The sequence below is a fragment of the Leptidea sinapis genome, chromosome Z (assembly GCF_905404315.1).
Source record: "Leptidea sinapis chromosome Z, ilLepSina1.1, whole genome shotgun sequence".
Classification (NCBI taxonomy): domain Eukaryota; kingdom Metazoa; phylum Arthropoda; class Insecta; order Lepidoptera; family Pieridae; genus Leptidea; species Leptidea sinapis.
The window spans coordinates 5,685,383-5,706,657 of NC_066312.1; the positions used below are offsets into that span (position 1 = coordinate 5,685,383).

A 21,275-nucleotide genomic window follows, 5' to 3' on the forward strand; every position below is an offset into this window, starting at 1 on the left:
GTTTAATGGAACTTTTTTTATTTAGGATGTCTAGATTGATGCATTTATTGTTCCTACTCAATAACTATTTTGAAGTTATTAATTTTATTACTTTGGTTTAAGCTTACTCAAGAAAGTCGAAACGTAGTATTCATCCGTTTGCATCAAAGATATTTTGTAAAATATTGCAACTGTAAAAATGTATTTGAAAGAATGGCAATAAATAGTTTGCTACTTCTCATAAAGCGTATTTCTGAAATGGTGGTAAATCGTGCAATGCAATCAAACTACTTACAGAGTTCATTCCGGGTGAATATAAATGTTCCCCCCTCCCACACACATAGACCAGTATTGGCAGCCACGATGGGGGGCTCATCGTTGACAGCTGCAATGTTGATCGTCACACTAAACGGCTCACTTTCCTTCCCGTTCTCAGACACAGCGACTAATTCCATTCCGTCTAAAGTCTCCTCGGAACCATCATGAACGTACTAATACAGAATGGAAAACATAATTAATATTCATTATGAAGCGTTTGCATGTATTGTAAAATATAGTTGTTCATATCGTACTGGAAGACGCAGTGTTCGTAGGCCCCCCACAAGATGGACCGACGATCTGGTCAAGATCGCTGGAATACGTTGGATGAGGGCAGCGCAGGACCGATCGTCGTGGAAATCTTTGGGGAGGCCTTTGTCCAGCAGTGGACGTTTTCCGGCTGATGATAATATCATTATTACTCTGTTGCTAAGACAATTGTATGGTTCTTGTAACATTTTCTGTTGTTATCATAATGGGTATGACAAAAGTGACTGAAATCTTTGTAATGGGCGCTAACCTAAATTTTAATGTAAAAAATACTACTTCAGTTACTATTAAAAATGGATCTTTGATTTTATAATACAACAGCATGCATCTTCAATTTCTTAGTTATGGACACAATTACACACCTGTATATTTCCTGAGTTAAGCTTCAATACCGGTAGTACAGTTAACTCCTGTTCGCCCATGAGTACCTTCCCGAACTTCGGCTTCCGAATCAATTTATATAAAACTACCTTCCCTCTATAATACTCAGTCGCAATTTGAAACAAATCCTGCTTTAAGCTTGTAGATTCACCTTCAAGTACAGTCACATTCAGCGCCGTGACGTAGTAATGCTCCGGTATTATAATAACAGTTAGCTCCACAGATGTCAACCAAACAATGCCATTGGTGACATCCATTTTGATTTTGTCTTTGGTACGATTAACTCCCGATTGAACGTAGATCAGTTTGTTCGAGTTTATAATTGATTGGTCGAACATTTTGGTTAATACAGGCTCTTCGTAGTTCTCGACTTCGATTATGCCTGGCACTGTAGATATTTCTAACCATCCGAAATACGGCCCTTCTGTAACCTGGTACACGATATTTGAAGGCTCAATTTGCGGGTGCATTATCTGAAACGATTGAACCAATTAAAAATAATCTATGGCAGTTTGACCGATTGTTATATTTCTTTTATAATTTGTTTGTCAAAATATGGGAGTGGTTTAAACTTAGGGAAAGAATAGAAAGAACACAGGTCAAACGGGATAATGTTCGAGCTTTAACATTGTGTTAGGTGCAAACATATAATGAATATGCTTGGATGATGAACTTATAAATTTTCCAGCAACATATGGGAGCCCGAGGTCATCACTAAGAATTTAACTTGCAACCGAAAGTGGGACGAATTATGCAACTTTTTTAGATAAAATCGGAGAATGGTTGAGTTACACAGGTCACCTGATGATAAATAAGTAATTTATGTTCTCAAAATAAATACATAAGAATACTCTATAATTTATATAAAGCACTAATGAACCTATTTCGCTGCTCTTTTGCATAAGCACAGGAATAGTAGAAGTTTTGCTACAATCATTACATTTTTTTTTAACTAACATAAAAATATATTTTCATATGTTTAAGACTACATCAGTCGGTTACCTATATGTTGTTCTAAAAAAAAACTCTTACATCCTCACAATAAACATGGTATGAGGTTATACTCTCATTACTCATTATCATAAATCAAAAGTAAAATTTCAAAAAATGTAAGTCATGTTCCTGGTTTATTCTCAGCTATACCAAGTTTATTTGTAAGGCCGTTAAATTTTAAGAGAGAATTCGAGAATCCATACGTTCTGTGTATGTTAATAGCTCTTAAACTTTAGACAAAAAAAATTAAATAAATAGCTTGTTTTCAAGAGTATCTTAGATAGTATTGACCGATTAGTGTCTCTTCTCAAAATGAATGAATTGTTCACAGTATGTGGTAATATTTACTCGGTGTTACATACTCTTGAAGCATTGGCTGTTATAGTGATATTAATGAAAATACCTCGAGAACGTCCTTGGTAATATTGACGCTCGTTGATTCCTCGACGAACAGCGGTTTGTTAGTCGTCACTTTCAAGGGTTCCCAATAGCTGGAGGGATATATTCTTATGGGGTATATTCCCTCGCCCCAAGCCTCCAAGCACATCACCTTGAATCTGTAAAAGAAGAGTATCTGTAATCTGGGTATTTTTTACATATAGTACAATAGTACTATATGTATGTACTATGTAAGTCAGTAACTATAACTATGTACTTACTTAATAATTAACATTTTTTGATTTATTCGTGTCAGGCATTTAATAATTGATGTCAGAGTATTTTTGTTGCATCAATTTGCATATGATGTAATTGAAATTATTTGTAAATTTAATTGAAAATTAGTACTTTGTAATAACATTCTGTATTGAAAGATCAACCTTTCTTGCCCGTCCTTCTGTAAGGAATACTGGCTTCCGAACGAGCTATATGAGAAAATGACATATTACATGCAATTTACCTACGAAATAAAATATTTTTGATTTGATTTATATAATGCCGGATACACATATAACAGGTAAAGTAAGCTAATGAATGAAATAGCACATTTTAATTAGGTTCACCGAAGGCGTTGAAAAACAGTTCTTCGCTCGTCGTTGTTGTTTGTAGACATCAATGACTTTTTATAAACGTATCGTTCACAGTCTGATAGCGGAACGGCAAAAGTGAGCTTATAGTCAACAAAAAAGTTAGCACACTTCTCTCCTCAGTAGTGTGTCAACTGACACTGTTTGAAGGAAACCTGAACTGAATAAATGTTTTACAAAAACAAACAAAAAAACTGTTTTGATTTTTTTATCATGAGCCATAGTAATAGTGAACATACACACAGATACATTATGTTTTATATAAATAGATTACCTAATTGCATCATTTGATGTGTTAGGATCCCGGTGCCTATATGAAACTCTACCAGCTACGATATCCAACTGTGTGAATGTAACATCACCAATGCCCTCTCCCACTTCAATGAACCCGTGCTTGGGTTCCTGTATTACTTCGTAACGGATATCTTCTTCTAGACAATTCATATTTGTGTCAACCTACAAAATATCAATTGAATTGAATAAAATTCAAATAATAGAAAGCATTTTTATTTCTACATCCATATATATATATTACATGTAAATTTTCGTGTCACAATGTTAGTTACCTTACTCCTCCGAAACGGCTTTACTGAGTTTTACCAAATTTTATATGCATATTCAGTAGGTCTGAGAATCGGCTACTATCTATTTTCATCCCCCTAAATGTGTCCCCATTTTATTTTAAATTCTTTGACATTTTTTTTTTATTTTTAATTTATTATGATTCAGCATTGAAAAATAAATACAAATTTAAATTTTCGCCCTTCTACGATCTACAACAATTTTTGTATCACGATGTTTATATTATTCTGTTCCATCCACCAAACCGATATAGGGTTGCAAGATGGCAATCGAATACAACAATGCCATCTTTAATTGTCTGGGGGATGCGGACAGTTTAGGTCGCATTTTACCCTTATGTTGCTCGCTCAGCCCTTTCATTTCATTAAAGAAGTTTAACATCAATTAATAATTAATTTAAGACCTGATTTCTGCAGCGGAACCGCGTTCCTCTAGTGCTGTTTTCAAGCAACTCCTTTTCACGTACAACTAAAAAATCTCCCTTGCGTGATGTTTCCAGAACGATACGAAATGGGTATCGACAAGAAAGGGACGTACACTTTTATAAAAGAGCGGCTACGCTCTTGTTATTCATCTGTTGTTGCAGGAGAATGTACACACAAACACACACACACAGTCAACTGTGTCTCAAACGATTTCTAAATATACATGAAAACAACTAACCTGCATTTCCTTACTCGTAATAATAACTCCCATCCCAACTTGAACTATGGACCCGTTAGTGGGAATCATCCTTATAAATGGAGGCGACGCTTGCACTTCCAAATTGCCATTCACATCGAACAACCCATCCGATACCCAGAAAGACAATTTCCCATATTCTTTTCCTTGATGTTTAAACAACACTAGATTCTTATTAATATCGTCTTGTGTGAACTGTGCTATTTGCTCTGAAGGGTTATCAGCTCTATATATACCGCCGTTGGGTGGGTCTTTGATAAATCTCTGCACTGTGTACACTATATCAGAAGGTTTCGTATCTAAATCTGCGTCGGAGTAACTTAAATCACGTGAAGTGATAAGTCTTGCTCCGCCGTGTACGATGTGGAATACATATTCACTAGCCCGGAGTGGGCTATTGTCGTTTTTGAGAATTATGTCAATGTGGAAAACTCCAACGTACTGAAAGTCTTCCGGCTCCGGACTGAGGGCCATGAAATGGAAAGAATCATGTTTGCTTTCTGAATCATCGTGTGCATAATAAACATGATCGAAATTCAACTCTTGCAGTGTGAAATACGTTGTATTTTCCCGTACGACTTTCAAACTATCCCCTATCACCTCGATTTTGCCGTGTTTTGGCAGATGAGTGATATTGAAAACGAGATTAGTCACATCGTCCGTTTGAAAATTGAGATGAGTCGCCGGAATAACCATTCTAGAACCTTCTGTGACTTGTAACCGCTCTAAGGTCGTATGGAACCTTCCAGATGGATGTTCCAATAAAGCCGGCCCCGGAGCGTGACGTATTGTCATAACACCAGTAATGTTTTCGCATTCAGCAGCGCTAGCAACAAAAGTGAACTCATCTTGTATATGAGAGTAGGCTCTTCGGTGTAATCTGTACCACAGTTGGTCTGTATTGATATCCTGTTGAGTAAATGTATCAGGGACTTGTAAATGGTTTTTGCCGGAGGACAAATGGAGTATTCCGTACTTAGGCGCTTTCAGAATAGTGAACGTTATCTTATCCGCGGTCTGCATAAGCGGTCTCGTTTGGAACTTCAGGTGCTTGGAAGAGATGAAGGCTTCTCTAGTATTATTCAGTAAAAGTTCCTCGTTCGTGGTTTGATACAGTTCTAGTTTTATAAATGTTAAGCGAAAATCGTATAAAGTGTTCGTTCGGATCGACCCCACAGAGGCTTTGAACTGAAAAAATTAAATTAAGATAGGTAATATATATTGTAAAAACTAAATGTGGAGAGTGCTGTTAATATATTTTGTACCTTGAATTCGTCATGCGTCGGAGTTCCCAGTAGATGCATATAGCGTACGCGACCAAACGCGACCATCTCGCTGGTAAATGAGTCTACGGTCTGCCAGGTGCCATCCAAAACTCTGAGACGTTCGACAACACCAAACTGCGGCGGTTTCACGATGTCATATCTGAAATATATCCATCAAGTATTTTTAAATATTTATCTTTTTTTCCCGAACGTTATATAGTCTGGGTGTGTTCAACGCATATAACGCATGTTATATCTTCGAGTTCTTTGTTGATTTCCATCAAGTGGATTTGAGGACTAACGCGCATTAACTCTTATTTAAAAAATATATGGATTAATTTGATTTGATCGTACACAAGAATGATGTTTAATTATAACGTTTATTTTAAAACTGTTGGGAGTTTTAATAATCTACAGACAAGTGCATCCAATTAATAGAAGTGGTAGTTAAGGCGTGTGAAATGAATGCGCAAATGCTGACATTAAATTTTGCATTGTACACTACAAACACTAACATAGCATTTCTTTTCGATTACTACTACGCTGTTTACAGAGAGGTGGGAATCGTCATGAAGTATTGTTATCAAGGGCAGATGTAATGCGACTCACAGATTGTCGCCATCTCTTTGTTAAAGGTCAATCGGGTGCATACATGCACGGGACCACATATTTAACATACACATGATTAAAATAAGAGTATTTTTTTTATGTATCTTTATTAAAACACTATTACGTCCGTATTTTTAAAACCAAAAAATATTTTTACTTATTAATACTTCTCTTATTATCCTATTCGTATTCTATATAGCCTAATTAAGTACTAGTCATACATTGTATTATACTTTTGTTTACTTACTTGACATGCACGCTAGTTTCTTCCGCATTGGTCGCGAATGTCAGATTCTCTGCAGTGATTAATGCGTACGAATTGTGAACTAACTGCAGTCCCGTGTTATTGACCAGACGCATCTGCAGTGGCATCACTGATATACGCAGCACACCCGGAGTGCTAGTCTCTATGCCGTCTGATACCTAAAAATACATTTTCGTCAAAAATTTAAAAATTCTTCGAAATTTATACGTCTAGAATCTAGATAGTCACTTGCTGTTAATAACCGATAGAAGCGGTCCAGGTTTATTATATTATTTATTAATACGGCTTTACTCACGTTTTTGAAGGTGTCGGTGGCGACTAGTTTCGGGCCATTCGGAGGTCCTTCATCAGGGGTCCAAATAGCCCGAAATAGTCGGCACCGACACCGACAAAAACATGAGTAAAGCCGTATTAATAAATAATTTAATAATGACTCACGAAAGTTTTAAAAGGTTATTATACTTCAGTGTGTGTACATTGCTCAAAATAGAGGTTAATTCTAAGCTCAATTTTTCTCGTCGTTTTCACAGCTGTCATAGTCTATCTAGACGTACAAATGATCCAAGATTCGAAAAGAGGTAAGGATATCCTACTTAATATTATAAATGTGAAAGTTTGTATGTCTGGATGTATGTTTGAACTTCTTTAACGCAAAATCTACTGAATAGATTTTGATGAAACTTTACAATAATATAGCTTACACACCAGAATAACAAAAAGGCTATAATTTATAAAAAAATAGCGTGAATTATACAAAATATAAAAGGAGTGTGATTGTTACTAATGAATACAACTAGCGCCATCTCTTATCAACTAGCAAGGAAAAGATCAATACAATTTATATGGCAAAAAAAACGTTTGCCGGGTCAGCTAGTTCTTCATAAACATTATTTTAATTCCTATGAATATGTTTTAGTAATTTTGAATTTAGAATATTGGTGATATTGTAAGATAAACTGTAGATATCTTTAGTAATTTGAAACCCTTAATCCGATCATTGTATGAAACAGACAATAACTGGCTGTATGTTAGTGGGAAGATAGCACAAAATCCAAATATGAAAATTATAAAAAATAAAACTACGCTGAAAATGCAGTCTAAATTCGAAATCTGCTTAATATTACAAGAATTATTTTGTCATTGATGATATATGTGACACAGTGATATACGCAGATAACGCATAACATATTACAATATACATATATAATTTCATAACTAGCCAAGAAACTATATAAATATAAACAACCAAATTATCTGTATCAAATTATATTCAGAGTTGAGGGAAAAATTTCAGGTGCTCCATTCTACTGTTTGTTTGTTTAACTTTAATGTAATAACCTGAAAGGCGTAGTTAACTAGACGCTGTGGATTTTCCGAGAAAACATCGGGATTAAAACATAGACGGCCTTACAAATAAAATTGGTATAAAGTTATAATTAAGCATAAACAAAGAATATGCAAAATGTTTACAATATCGTTGACAACTCTGTCAATACAATGATAATTAAGAAGTTTTCCGAACGACAAGCTGCCTTGCAAATAAACGTGGGAAACGCTATACGTCCGAATAAACCAATCGTAAGCAAAATGTCTATTTGTAAACATTTTGAATTTTCTTGGTTTTTGCTAAGTTATAACTTTATACCAATTATATATGTAAGGCCGTAAAAGTATTTCGTATTAATATGTACCTTTACATTATTATAGGGCCGTGTTAAGCCTGGCTCAACCTTTTCAAGAACAGGTTCATAGGATAAATGCAAAAAAAATGAAACGAGTATCGGGTGCTATAAAAAAAATACCGTTTAGCTTTCCTTGCTTTCAATTCCTTTCTCTAAGTGATTTATCTGAATGTGGACATAACGCACATACACTTACATGAGTAATAACAACACTCTTTGTTTAAATATAACATTTAATAAAATAAAAAAGACCCATTATCATCCACTCCCATTCAACATCCTAGGGATGAGGAGATGGCTGAAAAACATTACTGCCATCAAACATAAATCCATGATTCAATGTTTTTATCATAGCTGTCCTTTTGCCTGTTTTTTTATCAATAAAGAATTTATTTATTTATTGTTTATTTAAAAGAGGTTCCCTTGTTGTATATCATCGATTTGAGGACACTTTTTTTATGAAAATACGGGACAATACGAGCAGGACGTTCAGATGATGGTAATTGATACGCCCATTACAATGCAGTGCTGCTAAGGATTCTTGAAAAGCCCAAAAATTCTGAGCGGCACTACAATTGCGCTCGTCACCTTGAGACATAAGATGTTAAGTCTCATTTGCCCAGTAATTTCACTAGCTACGGCGCCCTTCAGACTAAAACACAGTAATGTTTACATATTACTGCTTCACGGCAATAGGCGCCGTTGTGGTACCCATAATCTAGCCGGCATCCTGTGCATAGGAGCCTCCCACTGGTAATATCCTTACCTACCACAGTTACTGCCACAGTCTGTAAAGACATACTTGGAGTCGCCATATCAAGCGATGTTTAGTTATATCCTTTCTTGAAAGAAAAAGCCGAATTGGCCTCAAAAATGCTAGCTAGAAAAATATTCAGCAACGTCAAACCTGCAGAGTAAGTCGCAGCGATGTCTTGTTTAGCTGTTTGTCGGTAGGAGAGCCATGCACGAAGCTTACAAGGCCAGCGTCTATATCTTGCTGCGTGAATGTGTCCACTGGTTGCCCAGACAATTCTATGTGACCACTGTATGAGAAAATAAATGTTTTAAATGTAAGTATTGAAATAGGAGTTCCAATTCAAACCAAATCAAAATCACTTTATTCATGTAGTTCAAGGAAATTACACTTATAAATTTAAATTTTTCTATTATTTTTACATTTACCGCACCTTCGCAGAAGGTTGAGCTTTATTGAGAAGAAGTGGCAAGAAACTCAGTGCCACTCTTTTAAATCAACATTTACAGCTTCATCGTTTTACAAATCATTTCAACTACAATATATGTAAAGTGACGCAAACAACAAACACATTTAAAAACATTTGGGTATGTATCGTTAAATACAAATTGTAATCGATAAAAAGCTTCAAAGATAAGTTGAGCCAGCGCGGATTCAAACTAGGTCAACTGTTTCACAGGTTTCCAAAAACTAATTTACAACAAGATTGAATTCTCGAGATGTTGAGTGGTACCTAAGTTATGAAAAAGTAGAAGACGTAAACACTATTTTTAAATTTTTAAATTACCTAAAGTATATTAAATAATCATTGTTTTACAAAATTTGAATCGTAGTGTGTTTGCCCGTTATGTAGTGAGATGTGTACATTGTTTGTCCGTTTATTATAATTTTACGTATTAATGTGTGATAATAAATTCGTTACTGTTAAAATATAGTTGAAGTAGGAAGGTTGAATTACGACTTTTCACAAATACAGCTGTCTGTGAAGGGAGTTAAAACCATCGGTGTTACTATAATATGCAGGTTTGAGAACCTAGCATTGTGCTAGTCTTTTGATGACTGACATAAAAATAAGGAACGAAAAAATATATACGATGCACTACAATACTCGTACAGTTAAAGAAAGTATTTTAAAGGTCGTTTGAAAAGGCCATATATGTAAAATGTGTGTAATGTATATATTATCTTTCTCATATACAGGATGTAATCGTTATGTATGACCAGGCGATTTCGTAACTATTACAGGTATCAGAAAACCTTAAACTGATATCGAAAGTACTTTACATAATCAGTAAAATAACATCAATATTTTTTTAATCTAATCTAACTCTAATAATTTCAAACTAAATGTATGAGAGTGATTGAAATAAAATTTGGATACTTCACGTATAATTTTTAAAAAGTTATTGATGTCATTTTACTTATACATAAAAGTGTTTTGATATCTATAATAGTTTCACGACGATGGCCTGGTCCCACTCAACGATCCTGTATCATATACGAAGAATAGTAGTAGTAGTTAGTTAACAAAGTCAACCTAATATAGTTTTACAAGGTAATGGTATATGGGCGCAAATCGCCACCTACCGTCAATTGTTTGCAACTATTGATATTTATGTTTTAGTTTATCGTTAAAATGAATATATTATTATAGATATATCTGAAATATATAAGATTTAAATACAAATAGCTATTTGTAAACATAAAACTGTTATTTATTAAGGTCTAACTAATTTAATAGACACTGTTTTGACTGTTTGAATGTTTTGAAGATGTTTGATGTTTCATTTATTGTTTAAATACTTAATTGAATGTGTCAATGTTCAAATTAATTTGTATTAGAATTGATATTGTTATTCTGTATCAAACTTTATTATTTTATGCAATAAGTCTTTCTTAAATGTATTTCGAAACTTGCTTGCAGCGCCATTTTCTTACTTCGTAATGTTTGTTCAAATTAAATGAACAAACTATTATATAAATCATTTGAAGTTATATAAATTCACCAAAACATTTATTGAGCTGTATTTACGAATTATTTTACAATAACTAATTTTATTTGTGTTTTAAAAGAAGTTGTATCTACTCTGTTTCATCTATTGTAGAAGCTATAAAAGCGATTGTTTTATGTAAAGATGTTTCATATCTATACTAGCAGTTGTGCTTCAATAAACTGAGAAATTCTTAGTGTTGTATTTCTTCACGATGGACAATTCAAGGAAACCCTGGCTTAACGCCGACAGGTATTATGTTACTTACCTATTTGCCTCACCCTTTCCGTGTATAACAGTGTAGAGCAAGTCAGCCGGCGACGTATCTGGATCCTCCACTTTAAGAATAGCTGAAGTTATCACTTTACGCGTTCCCTGGAATATTTATATTATTTTTAGAATATACAATCTCCAGACCTTTTCCTGCGTTTATGGGCGGAGTGCAAGATGGTTTCGATGTACCAATGAAACGGCCATGAAGTAAGTATCAGTGTGCGATAATTTCTTAGGGGACTAAGTAACGAAACGATCTGAAACCCAATACGCTGTTAAGCAGTAACTTAGCATACTGCACACATGACCTTGAGACATTAAGGTGCTATATATTATATTATTTAGTTAATCATCATCAGCCGCAAGACGTCCACAGCTGGACAAAAGGCCTCCCAAAAGATTTCCACGACGATCGGTCCCTCAACCAACATATTCCGGCGATCTCGACCAGTTTGTCGATCCATCTTGAGGGGGGCCTATCTGGTCTGATTTGCCTGGTCGCCATTCGAGGACTTTACTGCCCCAACGGCCACCGAACTATGTGCCCTGCCCACTGCCACTTCAGTTTCGCAATCATTTGGACTATATCGGTAACTTAGGTTCTCCTACGCGTCTCTTTATTTTTGATTCGATCACGCAGGGAAACTCCCGAGCATAGCCCTCTCCATTGCCCTCTGAGCGACCATGAGCTTTCTCATAAGGCCCATAGTTAGCGACCACGTCTGCGTACCGTAAGTCATCACTGGCAACACACACTGGTTGAAACCGTCGTATTATTTAGTAAATCACATAAATTTCCATTACGTTTATTAAATGGAGTAACAAATGAAATATTAAACACTTAACACTTAACTAATCACCAAACTCAAATGTTTACTTTTTATTTTAAGAATTCCTTTCATGTACTTTTATGAATGTGAAATAAAGAATTAATTTGCACATGCAATACACCTTGGTAAGTATCGTGTATTCATTTAATTCGTTTACGCTTCACAGGTACGATTTAAAACTTAATGTTTATTTCATGCGTTTGTAATTTTTTAATACTAACAACTGTTATAACACATCATGCGTGAAATTTTTGACAACGTTATATAAATTATTTTCTTATTAAGTCACTCTTTTATGAGCAAGTCAACTTTTCGAAACGCATCACTATTGATCGATTGATAAACATGACGTCTAAAGCCACGTTTATCGGATTTATCGGGACCAAAAGTCATACTGCAAGTAGTGTTGTAGTGTTTGAGAGAAAAAAAAAAAAGATATTTCACACCCCATGCTCGATAGTGTCCAATTATATTCCACGTAATGTCAAAGTAAAGCAAGACTTTATTTCCTATCAAAACGATTTGAATTTGAGTAGTATAGACCATAGTACCAGTGTCGCGGAACTTTCGATCCAACGGTTTTTAATAAAATCGATATTAACCATTTTTTACCCTGAAACACCCTCCTTTTCCACTTCCCGACTTTCCTTTCATTTTTGTTATATTCTCTTCCTTTTCCAATGGGTTTCATCTTACCATTTTTTTGTTCACTTATCATTTTAAAAGGCCTTCAGCACTGGTCTATTAGAGCATACGGTGTTTCGATTTTTTTTTGATCTGATGTCGAATATCTAACAAGCTATCATTATATCATATAAGAGATTTTTTTAAAGCCTTCTCTGTTTTAAGATTCCTAAATCAATATTTTTGTCGCGCTAACGCGGGAGAGGCAAAAGTTGGTGCTTTAAAGACAACCACAACTCTGACTAAAAAACTGAGTAAATAATCCAAAAATTTGGGTTTGAAAATATGTTTTAATTTTGTCGTATTTTTTGTATACAATGCACCTGCTTGCACCATATTTGAGTAACCCGTTTGAAGTACTGTTTTCAAAGCAAAACAGGATCATGATATCGATCTTATTTTAAATAATACTGAAAGACAAGAGAGTCGAGAAAATTTGTTTGCAAGAAATGCAGCGAATGTTTCCTCGTCACGTTTCAAATTTTCACGTTGCGTTGACGTTAAAATGTCGTTAAGTTTATTAATTATTATCTACTACCAAAAAAAATTAAATATCTGAAAGTTAAACATTATTAAAATATCTACTACAAATTATCAAATAAATTCTTCTTGCGTGTCTACGTTTCTCCTTTTTTATTTTATCTTTGATCTCTCATAGCACGTAATGGTGAATACATTCTGGTTGATTGTAAAACGAAATCGAACCTCGAAACTTAATTAAACTAATCACAGCTAGCAATCCCTTCCTCACAAATTTTGACGTTTTGTAGCCGTTTCGAAATGTAGTGTATCGGCCTCTAGAATAAAGTCTGTCTTAGGCTTTGACGGCTTGAATCCGTCGCTTCACTACGCTCACGATTGGCTATCAGGCCCATGACGTTATACAGCTCTTTACTCCCTTAGCATATGATCCACTATTGTTTGTATCTCTGGAGTGATATAACTGTAGTAGTTTTAGTCATAAGCTAGTGCAAATTAGCATTCTTATGGCATAAGAAAAATAATTTATCGAGTTTACTTTTAACAAAGTTTTTGGAATTTGCTTCAGAAATACCTACTTTCTTTTCAATTAAATAAAGTAAACTATCACGTGGCTTTTGAAGTTATCCAAAATGTAGCGGCATTCAAACTGATTTTATCGATATTTTAAATGTTACTTTAAAAGTTAATTTGCACAACAACTATAAAATTGCATGCATATTGTAGGTAATAGATAAAAAAAAACGAATAAGAACAGGTTAAGTGTAGGCGGCGTTTATCACTTAGTTGACTTGTCTCCATATATTTATTTGGTGTTATTGTGTTATATGTGTATTCATTTATATATTCGGTACAAAATAGCACTATCGTCACTAAGTGTTAAAATAAAATAAAGAAATAATATAAACTGTGTTATTACAAAAAAAAATCTGGGTTTAACACTTGTTTTATTTAAGTTCTATTACAAATCTGTGTTTCTGTTGTTTAGCGTTAAACAATATTTAGACATTGCTTATATTTAAACACGAGCCGAAGCATGTCTAAGGTGTGTCTAACGGATAGATTATATTCATATGGAACATTTATACTATATGATGCTACAGACAGATGACTGCTAACAAAAATTGCGTTCCGTTCCTGTAATTGTTTCTGTACACTTCAGTTTATGTTGTGCTTATCGACGTTTTAGTTAAACACAAGCTAAACACTGTTTTGTAATACAAAAAGATTTTTCGATTCTCCATTTTAGACGTGATTATTGTAAGGTCACTGACGTTGTTATAGTTAGGTAACTGTTTAACAAAACACACGTCTAAGCCATGTTTAAATTATTTTTTTTGTAATAACACCGAAAATGTTTAGTTAGACAAATATACTCACTTAGCACTAATATCGGTGGCTCGTGCGATACAAAACATGCAACTACTTAAAAGCAACTCATACAAATTAATTGAAGCAGATGGATTAATCTGAAATATAAAGAAAACATAACATCATAAACAGGTTAAAAATCAGCTCACGATTTTACGGTTTTTGAATTAAATATATATATAATATATCCTGTCGACAATGCCAAGGACTTCGATACGGGAAAGTTTACATTTTAGTCGTATATATACTGACCAATTGTCCGCACAAGACGAGTTTAGGGTCTTCCATTTGGTGGATACGATCGTGGAGAAATTAACGCGTAAATAGGGTAAAATAATTCTAGCCTAGCTCGACAAGTCAATATTACGGAAACTAAGCCTCATATCCATTTTTGACATGATAACGTCCTAAAAATCGATGAACGCCGGCTTCACGTACGAAAAGGTACAACTTATTGTCACATTCCGCGTGAGCCGGACGTGCAAGCGAGAGCGATGAACAAGCGATAGAGAGGCACGATCGACCTAAAGTGTGGTTTGGTTTAAGGAAAAAATATTTGAATCAACAAATAAATGTAAATTTATTGAAAAATTCAATCATCAATTAACTCAGTTAAAAGTATGCAATTTTTCATCAGTGTTCTCCTAAGACGTTATCACGTTTTACAATTTTCTATCTAATTACTTTGTCTTTAATGCATACTGAAGTTAGAAACTAAACTTTGATGATATTCTTCATTCGTTGATTAAATTAAATACCTGAGTCAATCGGAGCACTTTTCCCGACATTAAATTCAGCACGGGCGGGTCGTTGACAGGTGTCACGTTGACGTGTAGCACGAACGTATTGCGCCCCTGCAGGTAGCTCGGTAGAGTGAACTTTGTCTCTGGAATAAGCTCCATTTCGAGGACGATGGCATCTTGGTGATTCTCCGAACCGTCGTGAACGTACCGAACCTGTAAGCAGTGAGCGATCATTTATTTAATAAGGTTATAAGCGCGTTTTAATATGATATACGGTTTTAGAAAGGTGTCTGCGTACCAGTAAACATTAGCTAGTTAGTAGCTTAAATGGCTTTGCACGTGGCCGCGTGGTGGAATATACGCGTGCGTTACAAGTTAGTTTTTTTTTGATGATTCTTACTTCCTTTTTTAACTTATACATATACTTATTACATATTTTACTGGTCCACTTTTCATAATATAATGTATAAATATAAGAAATCAGTTTGATATATGCCAGTTGAGTTTTCCATAGTATTTAAACCTCATTGAAACTGTAGTAGGTATGTGTAGTGAAATAGAGTAGAACAACGTCTAATATATAAATGACGGTAATTTTGTGAATTTTAAATATTTATCATTAACACTGTAAACAAATAAGACACAGCGACATCTATGTCGAGGCTATGAAACTTTATAGATAACAGTGAAACTTGGTCTAGAACCCATAGTTCTAGTCGCCGTCGAATTTCTCGTGTTATGACTGCTCATTACTAGATGTCGTTACTATGATAATAATAATCTGAACAGAGTTTTATAATTATAAGTTTGAAAAGAAGGTTAATTTTTATTTTGTCGTTCAATTGGGTTTTTATTAGAGTTGATGGATTTTTAAAATGTATAACGATGGCGATAACATGTATTTTATCTTAATTAATTTCAAGTATTCAGTAAAATGCTTAATAACACACGGCAGAAGTGAAAAATTAAATGAATTTGACAGAATAGTGCCTGATATCGTACCTTATCCCTTGATAGGTCCATCAAGGTGAAGAATTGCTTGGACTTCTCACCATCCACGTAATTGGTGTACTGCGGGGAGATTCTCAGCGACGTGAGGTCTACAGCGATCCTGCCGTACTGAGGTTTCTTCGCCACGTGCAGCAGCACGCCAGAAGGTCTCACGCCGTACTTGTGATGGTCTAATATAACGTCAATATTCTGTGTTGTTATAACAGAAACACCTCCCTCTTGCACTGTCAGCGGGTATAAAGCGACCAGTTCTAATTCGCTGCTGGATTTTGAAAATACCTGCGGGTGGACAACAATAAAATAACTGATTGTTTAAGTTGACAGTAATTTGTGGCTTAAAATTCGACATGTATGTATGTTCGATGATTACTGAAAACATTTAATGGTAATGGTATTTAGTCGACTTTGATTGATGATTTGAGGCTATATTTAGAATTCCGGACATGTTTCTTACTTAGTACCAATGATCACAAATGACAAACGAGCGTACAGCTCCCCTGATGTTAATAATCACCTCCGCCCACAGTCTCTTGCCAGTCCAGAGGAATCACAGGAGCATTGTTGGTCTTTTAGTAAAAGACGTTAGTAATGTGCGGTTTTTTTGAAGGTGTCATGTCTTATCGTCCCGGAAATACCACACAAGGAAGTTCATTCCACAGTTTTGTTGTACGTGGAACAAAGTTCCTTGAAAACCGCACTGTAGCGGAACGCCAGACATCCAAATGACGATACAGTTATCCTAATTTAGGCGTGTCGTGCGAATGTGGACTTCGGCGGCAGGAATCAGGTGAAAAATGCGGTATAAGACACACAATGTAGCGACGTCTCTACGCAAAGCCAAATGATCTATTTTAAACAATGCTGTTATCACTATCAGGTAAGCCACAATCTTGTTTGCCCTCTTATCCCATGAGAAGAGCAGGCAAGAGTCCATTTCCTACGGTTCACGGAACATTGATATTATAATATGGTCACAGAGTTACCTTATATTTCTCAGCATAGTCAGGGTTGATACAGAGATCACTGTCGCATTTGCAGGTGAAATGGTCAACGCCGTGTTGCTCGCAAGTCGCTTTCGGTTGGCACGGCGGACTGACGCTTGAGTGGCAGGGGTACCACCAGACACATTTGGGAGTCACCCCGCATGTCACTACCGCGTTCGGCAGTCCAAATATCTTATCATCCACTTCGATTGGCTTGATACAACCCTAGCGATAAAAGGGAAGTAAAATGTAATCTTATTTTATTTTTAATGTAAAAGCCATCTGTTATGTAATCAATACTTAAGGCTGGCTCAATTAATATCGCAAATACTTTTAAATTATTTGTACGTCTAGATAGTCTGTGACAGCTATGAACACATCGAAAAAACCGGCAAACTGTTAGCCACTATTTTCAGTAACACACGCACATTAAAACAAAGTGACTGACGTATCGCGAGTGTAATACATAGCTGCCATACACACTAAAGTAGTAAACGTGGACTGTTGTCATGCGTTGCTTAACAGCAAGAGGCTAGATCTAGACGTATAAATTATATAAGCAAATACTATATTTTTCATGAAGCAAGGCTGTTGTATGTATAATATAATAATTTTAATATAACAGGTAGAAGATCGAAAGAATAGTGCGGAAAAAAAAAACAAACAAAAAAGATCTTCTGCTTTATAATATTAGTATAGATATAACGTTTACAAAGTCTACCAATTCCCCAGTCCCATGTTTATGTAAAATTTTAAATAATGTTATAATTGGAAAATATATATATTATATATTAGAAAATAAAACCTACTCATTTATTAATTAAAAAAAACTGTTTAATTCTTAACTTATTCTATATATTATTACCTAAAATTCATTATTTCTGTGCACGCTGTGTTTATTTGTAAGTAAACACTACATTTAGTTCTACTTTTTATATTTGTGTGTATTATTGTAAGTGATTGTAAATAAATACATATATAGCAATGACGTATAAAATGAGAAGTTGTGTACGTACACTATTGTTGTGTTCAACTTTGTACATAAAAGCGCCTTTCGTAAAAAAAGGTTAAGGTCTTCTTGATATTATAATCGTGAAATTTACAAATACTTTAGAATATTTCTGCATTTTAAATGAAACGAGGTGTTACTTACCATAATGCTGGAGTCGGCTGCTTTAACTCCTTTAGCGAACGCTCGCTGCCGTTTGTTGTTCTCGATGCCACCGAGATAGAAAGTGTCGGACAGATCTAAGTATCGCGTGCCGCCGCTCTCAATACGTGTGCTCATCGCAATGTTGTCAATCGATAGCTAAAACGAGGAGAAACAACGGCTTGATCACTGCATCACTTAATATGTTATACTTATGGGCAGATACAGGTGAGATGTGCAGAACAATGCGACACATTTATTTAAACCCATCATTACGCCAGATTGATAATTGACATGAGCTACCACAAAGACGAGGTCTTCTAAGTCAACAGTGTCAGTTTGAAGACACCTCTATGCCGTCTAGATTATGGGAAGGTACCACAACGGCGCCTATTTCTGCCGTGAAGCAGTAATGTGTAAGCATTACTATTTCGGCCTGAAGGGCGCCGTAGCTTGAAAAATTACTGGGCAAATGAGACTTGATAACGGTAACGAGCGCAGTTGATCCTGAGCGGCACTGCATTGTAATAGACAGGGCGAATCACTTACCATCAGCTGAACGTCCTGCTCGTCTCGTCCCTTATTTTCATAAAAAAGAACCTCTTATTGTAATAATCTTCAAAAAAATATTACAAGTAGAAATAACTTTCTACTGAAGTAGAAGTATATCAAATGTCATACATTGACGTTTACTTTGAAAACGACGTGGATTATATTTAACCTACATATCGATATTCATTTAACCCTTTTTTAGCCTCGTGGTGGAGAAATTTCCAAAAATCGATTTATCGCTGGAAATATTAAGTTTGAAGCGGCAGCGGTTCAGGCGGCCGTCACTCAAGACAAATATACAATTTATTAAATAAGTGATAGTTAAGTGATCACCGCCACCTGCACTCTATTGCGGTCCCAGATATATCACAGAAGTGTTGTCAGCCTTTTAAGTAGGTATATACATATTAATTTTGAAGGTACCCAAGTCAAGTCAAGCATTGTGCAGGGCAAGAGCCCCATAATTTGAGGGAAGTTTCTATAGAAGCTCTATCACCCATTTCTATGTAAAGCTTACTAGACTATTACCATCCTATGGACTATATCAAAACCCGTACTGTCAGTCATTGGTCTAGTGGTGATTCTCTAGGAATGCTAAAACCTGACAGTTTAGACGGAAAAACACTTATAGAAATAGTACTGTATTAAACCGGATTGTAGCTGTTTCATTTTTTGGAGATAGAATGGCCGACTTCCATGGGACTTCCAAGAAAAGTAAAGGCGATAGCGTAAAAATCAAAGCCATACGGCCCTCTTCAGTAAATAACAACTTTCTATCTAACGCATAACACCCCGTGATAGTCAGAGGTAACATTTTCAAAGTTGCAAAGAGTCAACTTGGAATGAGTGCTCAGAAGACCGGCCTTCTCTTCTGCCGTTAGGGCCGGGCCAGGATGTAATTCTATGCTGGCTAAAAGCTATCAAGGGCGGATTTTTGACAACGCAGGGAACTGACGCGATCCGGACGGATGACTGGAAAGATGCCCGCCAATTTAAAACACCTATATAAATTAGTTCAGCATATTTTTATAAAGGTATCTATCTGGATGCACGGAATTAGGAGAACGTATCTTCCCGGGGTAATTACTCTTTCAGGACCACTGCCATCAAGAGGAATGGGTATCTGGGGAGAGGCTTTACTGCTAGACTGCGAAATTGCAAGTGACAAGGGCCCGCTACTTTCTAAGACTCTGTCATAAGACTCTCCTATATTAAAAAAGCTTTTACTCTTCTTCTACCATACACACTGGCCTATGACGCCCTCATTGGAGTTTACTCCCAGGCTTTGAGTCGATATTAAGTAATAATAAACGCATACAAAACAGAACTTCAATATTAATTTAAGTAAACTTTAATTCTCTCTAAACTAGCAAACATATCGCAAAAGCATTATACTTCAGATCAACTTTATCTTTCGCAGCTAATGGAAATCACACAGGAATTATTCATTCACTCGCTGGGATCAAGATGGAGAGAAAATTAAATACGAGTACAATAGACCCATAACTTTCACTGCACTGCTAAACGAATCGTGGTGCTCTCTGAGTTGAAGACCCAATTAGTAGCTGAAAAGTTTCTTTGTAAAGTGCGACTACCCAGTGAGGCAGCTCTCAAACTTTCGACAACAATTAATGAAAGTTTCCCCTCATACTGATTCTAGAAAGCAACACATTAAACAAGAAAATGTATGCCATCATAACCAAGACAGTATATGTTTGTTAAAGTGAAGTAAGACGTAAGTAAGCGTTAAGTAATCGTGCCGCAACATATTCACACTTTAGAAACTTGAGAACGACTGAAAACGGCTTAATAGTTTATATCAAATTTGCACTAGAAATTTCACCTCTAAATTGATGTGTAAAGTTTTTAGTAAACAATAATAAACGTTTACGCCTCTCTATTTCAAAAATAAACACGGTTTTAATTTTAAACACCTCAGTGAAAAATATTTTGAAACCATTCGGACGCAAAATAACATCGTGTAGCGTGAATAAACCTCAATACACGGCATTTTAATTAAAACACTCGCAATGGTTGAATCGCGTCACAGCCTAAAATACAAATAAAAGCACATTGGACACGAACCTTCACTATTGATATAAACTTTCCCCGAATTTTTATTACGATGCGGACGTTGCTTTCTGGTGGATACAAAAAAAATGTTATAATTATGTTCATAAGGAACATTATTAATGATAGTAATAAAGTTTGATAAATTTAATTTTATCATTACGTGTTCAAAGTAACTTGCTAAATTGAATGTTAATAACAAGACCTCTGACACAACTTTATTCCGCTACCAACCTCCATCGCTGTAAATATTTTCTAGAAAGACACATACAAAATAAATTACCTGCATAAAATTAATTCGCAGATGCAAAACAAATTCAGTGAAATGCCGCG

The 21,275-nt window shown here is 35.3% G+C and overlaps 1 protein-coding gene across 1 annotated transcript in view; it reads right to left on the reverse strand.

Moving 5' to 3' along the window:
• Positions 1–21,275, reverse strand: part of LOC126978654 (chondroitin sulfate proteoglycan 4) — a 93,256-nt gene that overhangs the window by 12,466 nt on the left and 59,515 nt on the right. Inside the window, exons 7-19 of the mRNA XM_050827639.1 lie at positions 18,324–18,479; positions 17,171–17,395; positions 16,179–16,466; positions 15,192–15,389; positions 11,064–11,170; positions 8,958–9,093; positions 6,351–6,526; positions 5,495–5,654; positions 4,212–5,417; positions 3,241–3,422; positions 2,345–2,498; positions 930–1,421; positions 275–470 (exon numbers count right to left, since the gene is read on the reverse strand). Coding sequence (XP_050683596.1) covers positions 275–470; positions 930–1,421; positions 2,345–2,498; positions 3,241–3,422; positions 4,212–5,417; positions 5,495–5,654; positions 6,351–6,526; positions 8,958–9,093; positions 11,064–11,170; positions 15,192–15,389; positions 16,179–16,466; positions 17,171–17,395; positions 18,324–18,479 — 3,676 coding nt within the window. The remainder of the gene's footprint in view (positions 1–274; positions 471–929; positions 1,422–2,344; positions 2,499–3,240; positions 3,423–4,211; positions 5,418–5,494; positions 5,655–6,350; positions 6,527–8,957; positions 9,094–11,063; positions 11,171–15,191; positions 15,390–16,178; positions 16,467–17,170; positions 17,396–18,323; positions 18,480–21,275) is intronic.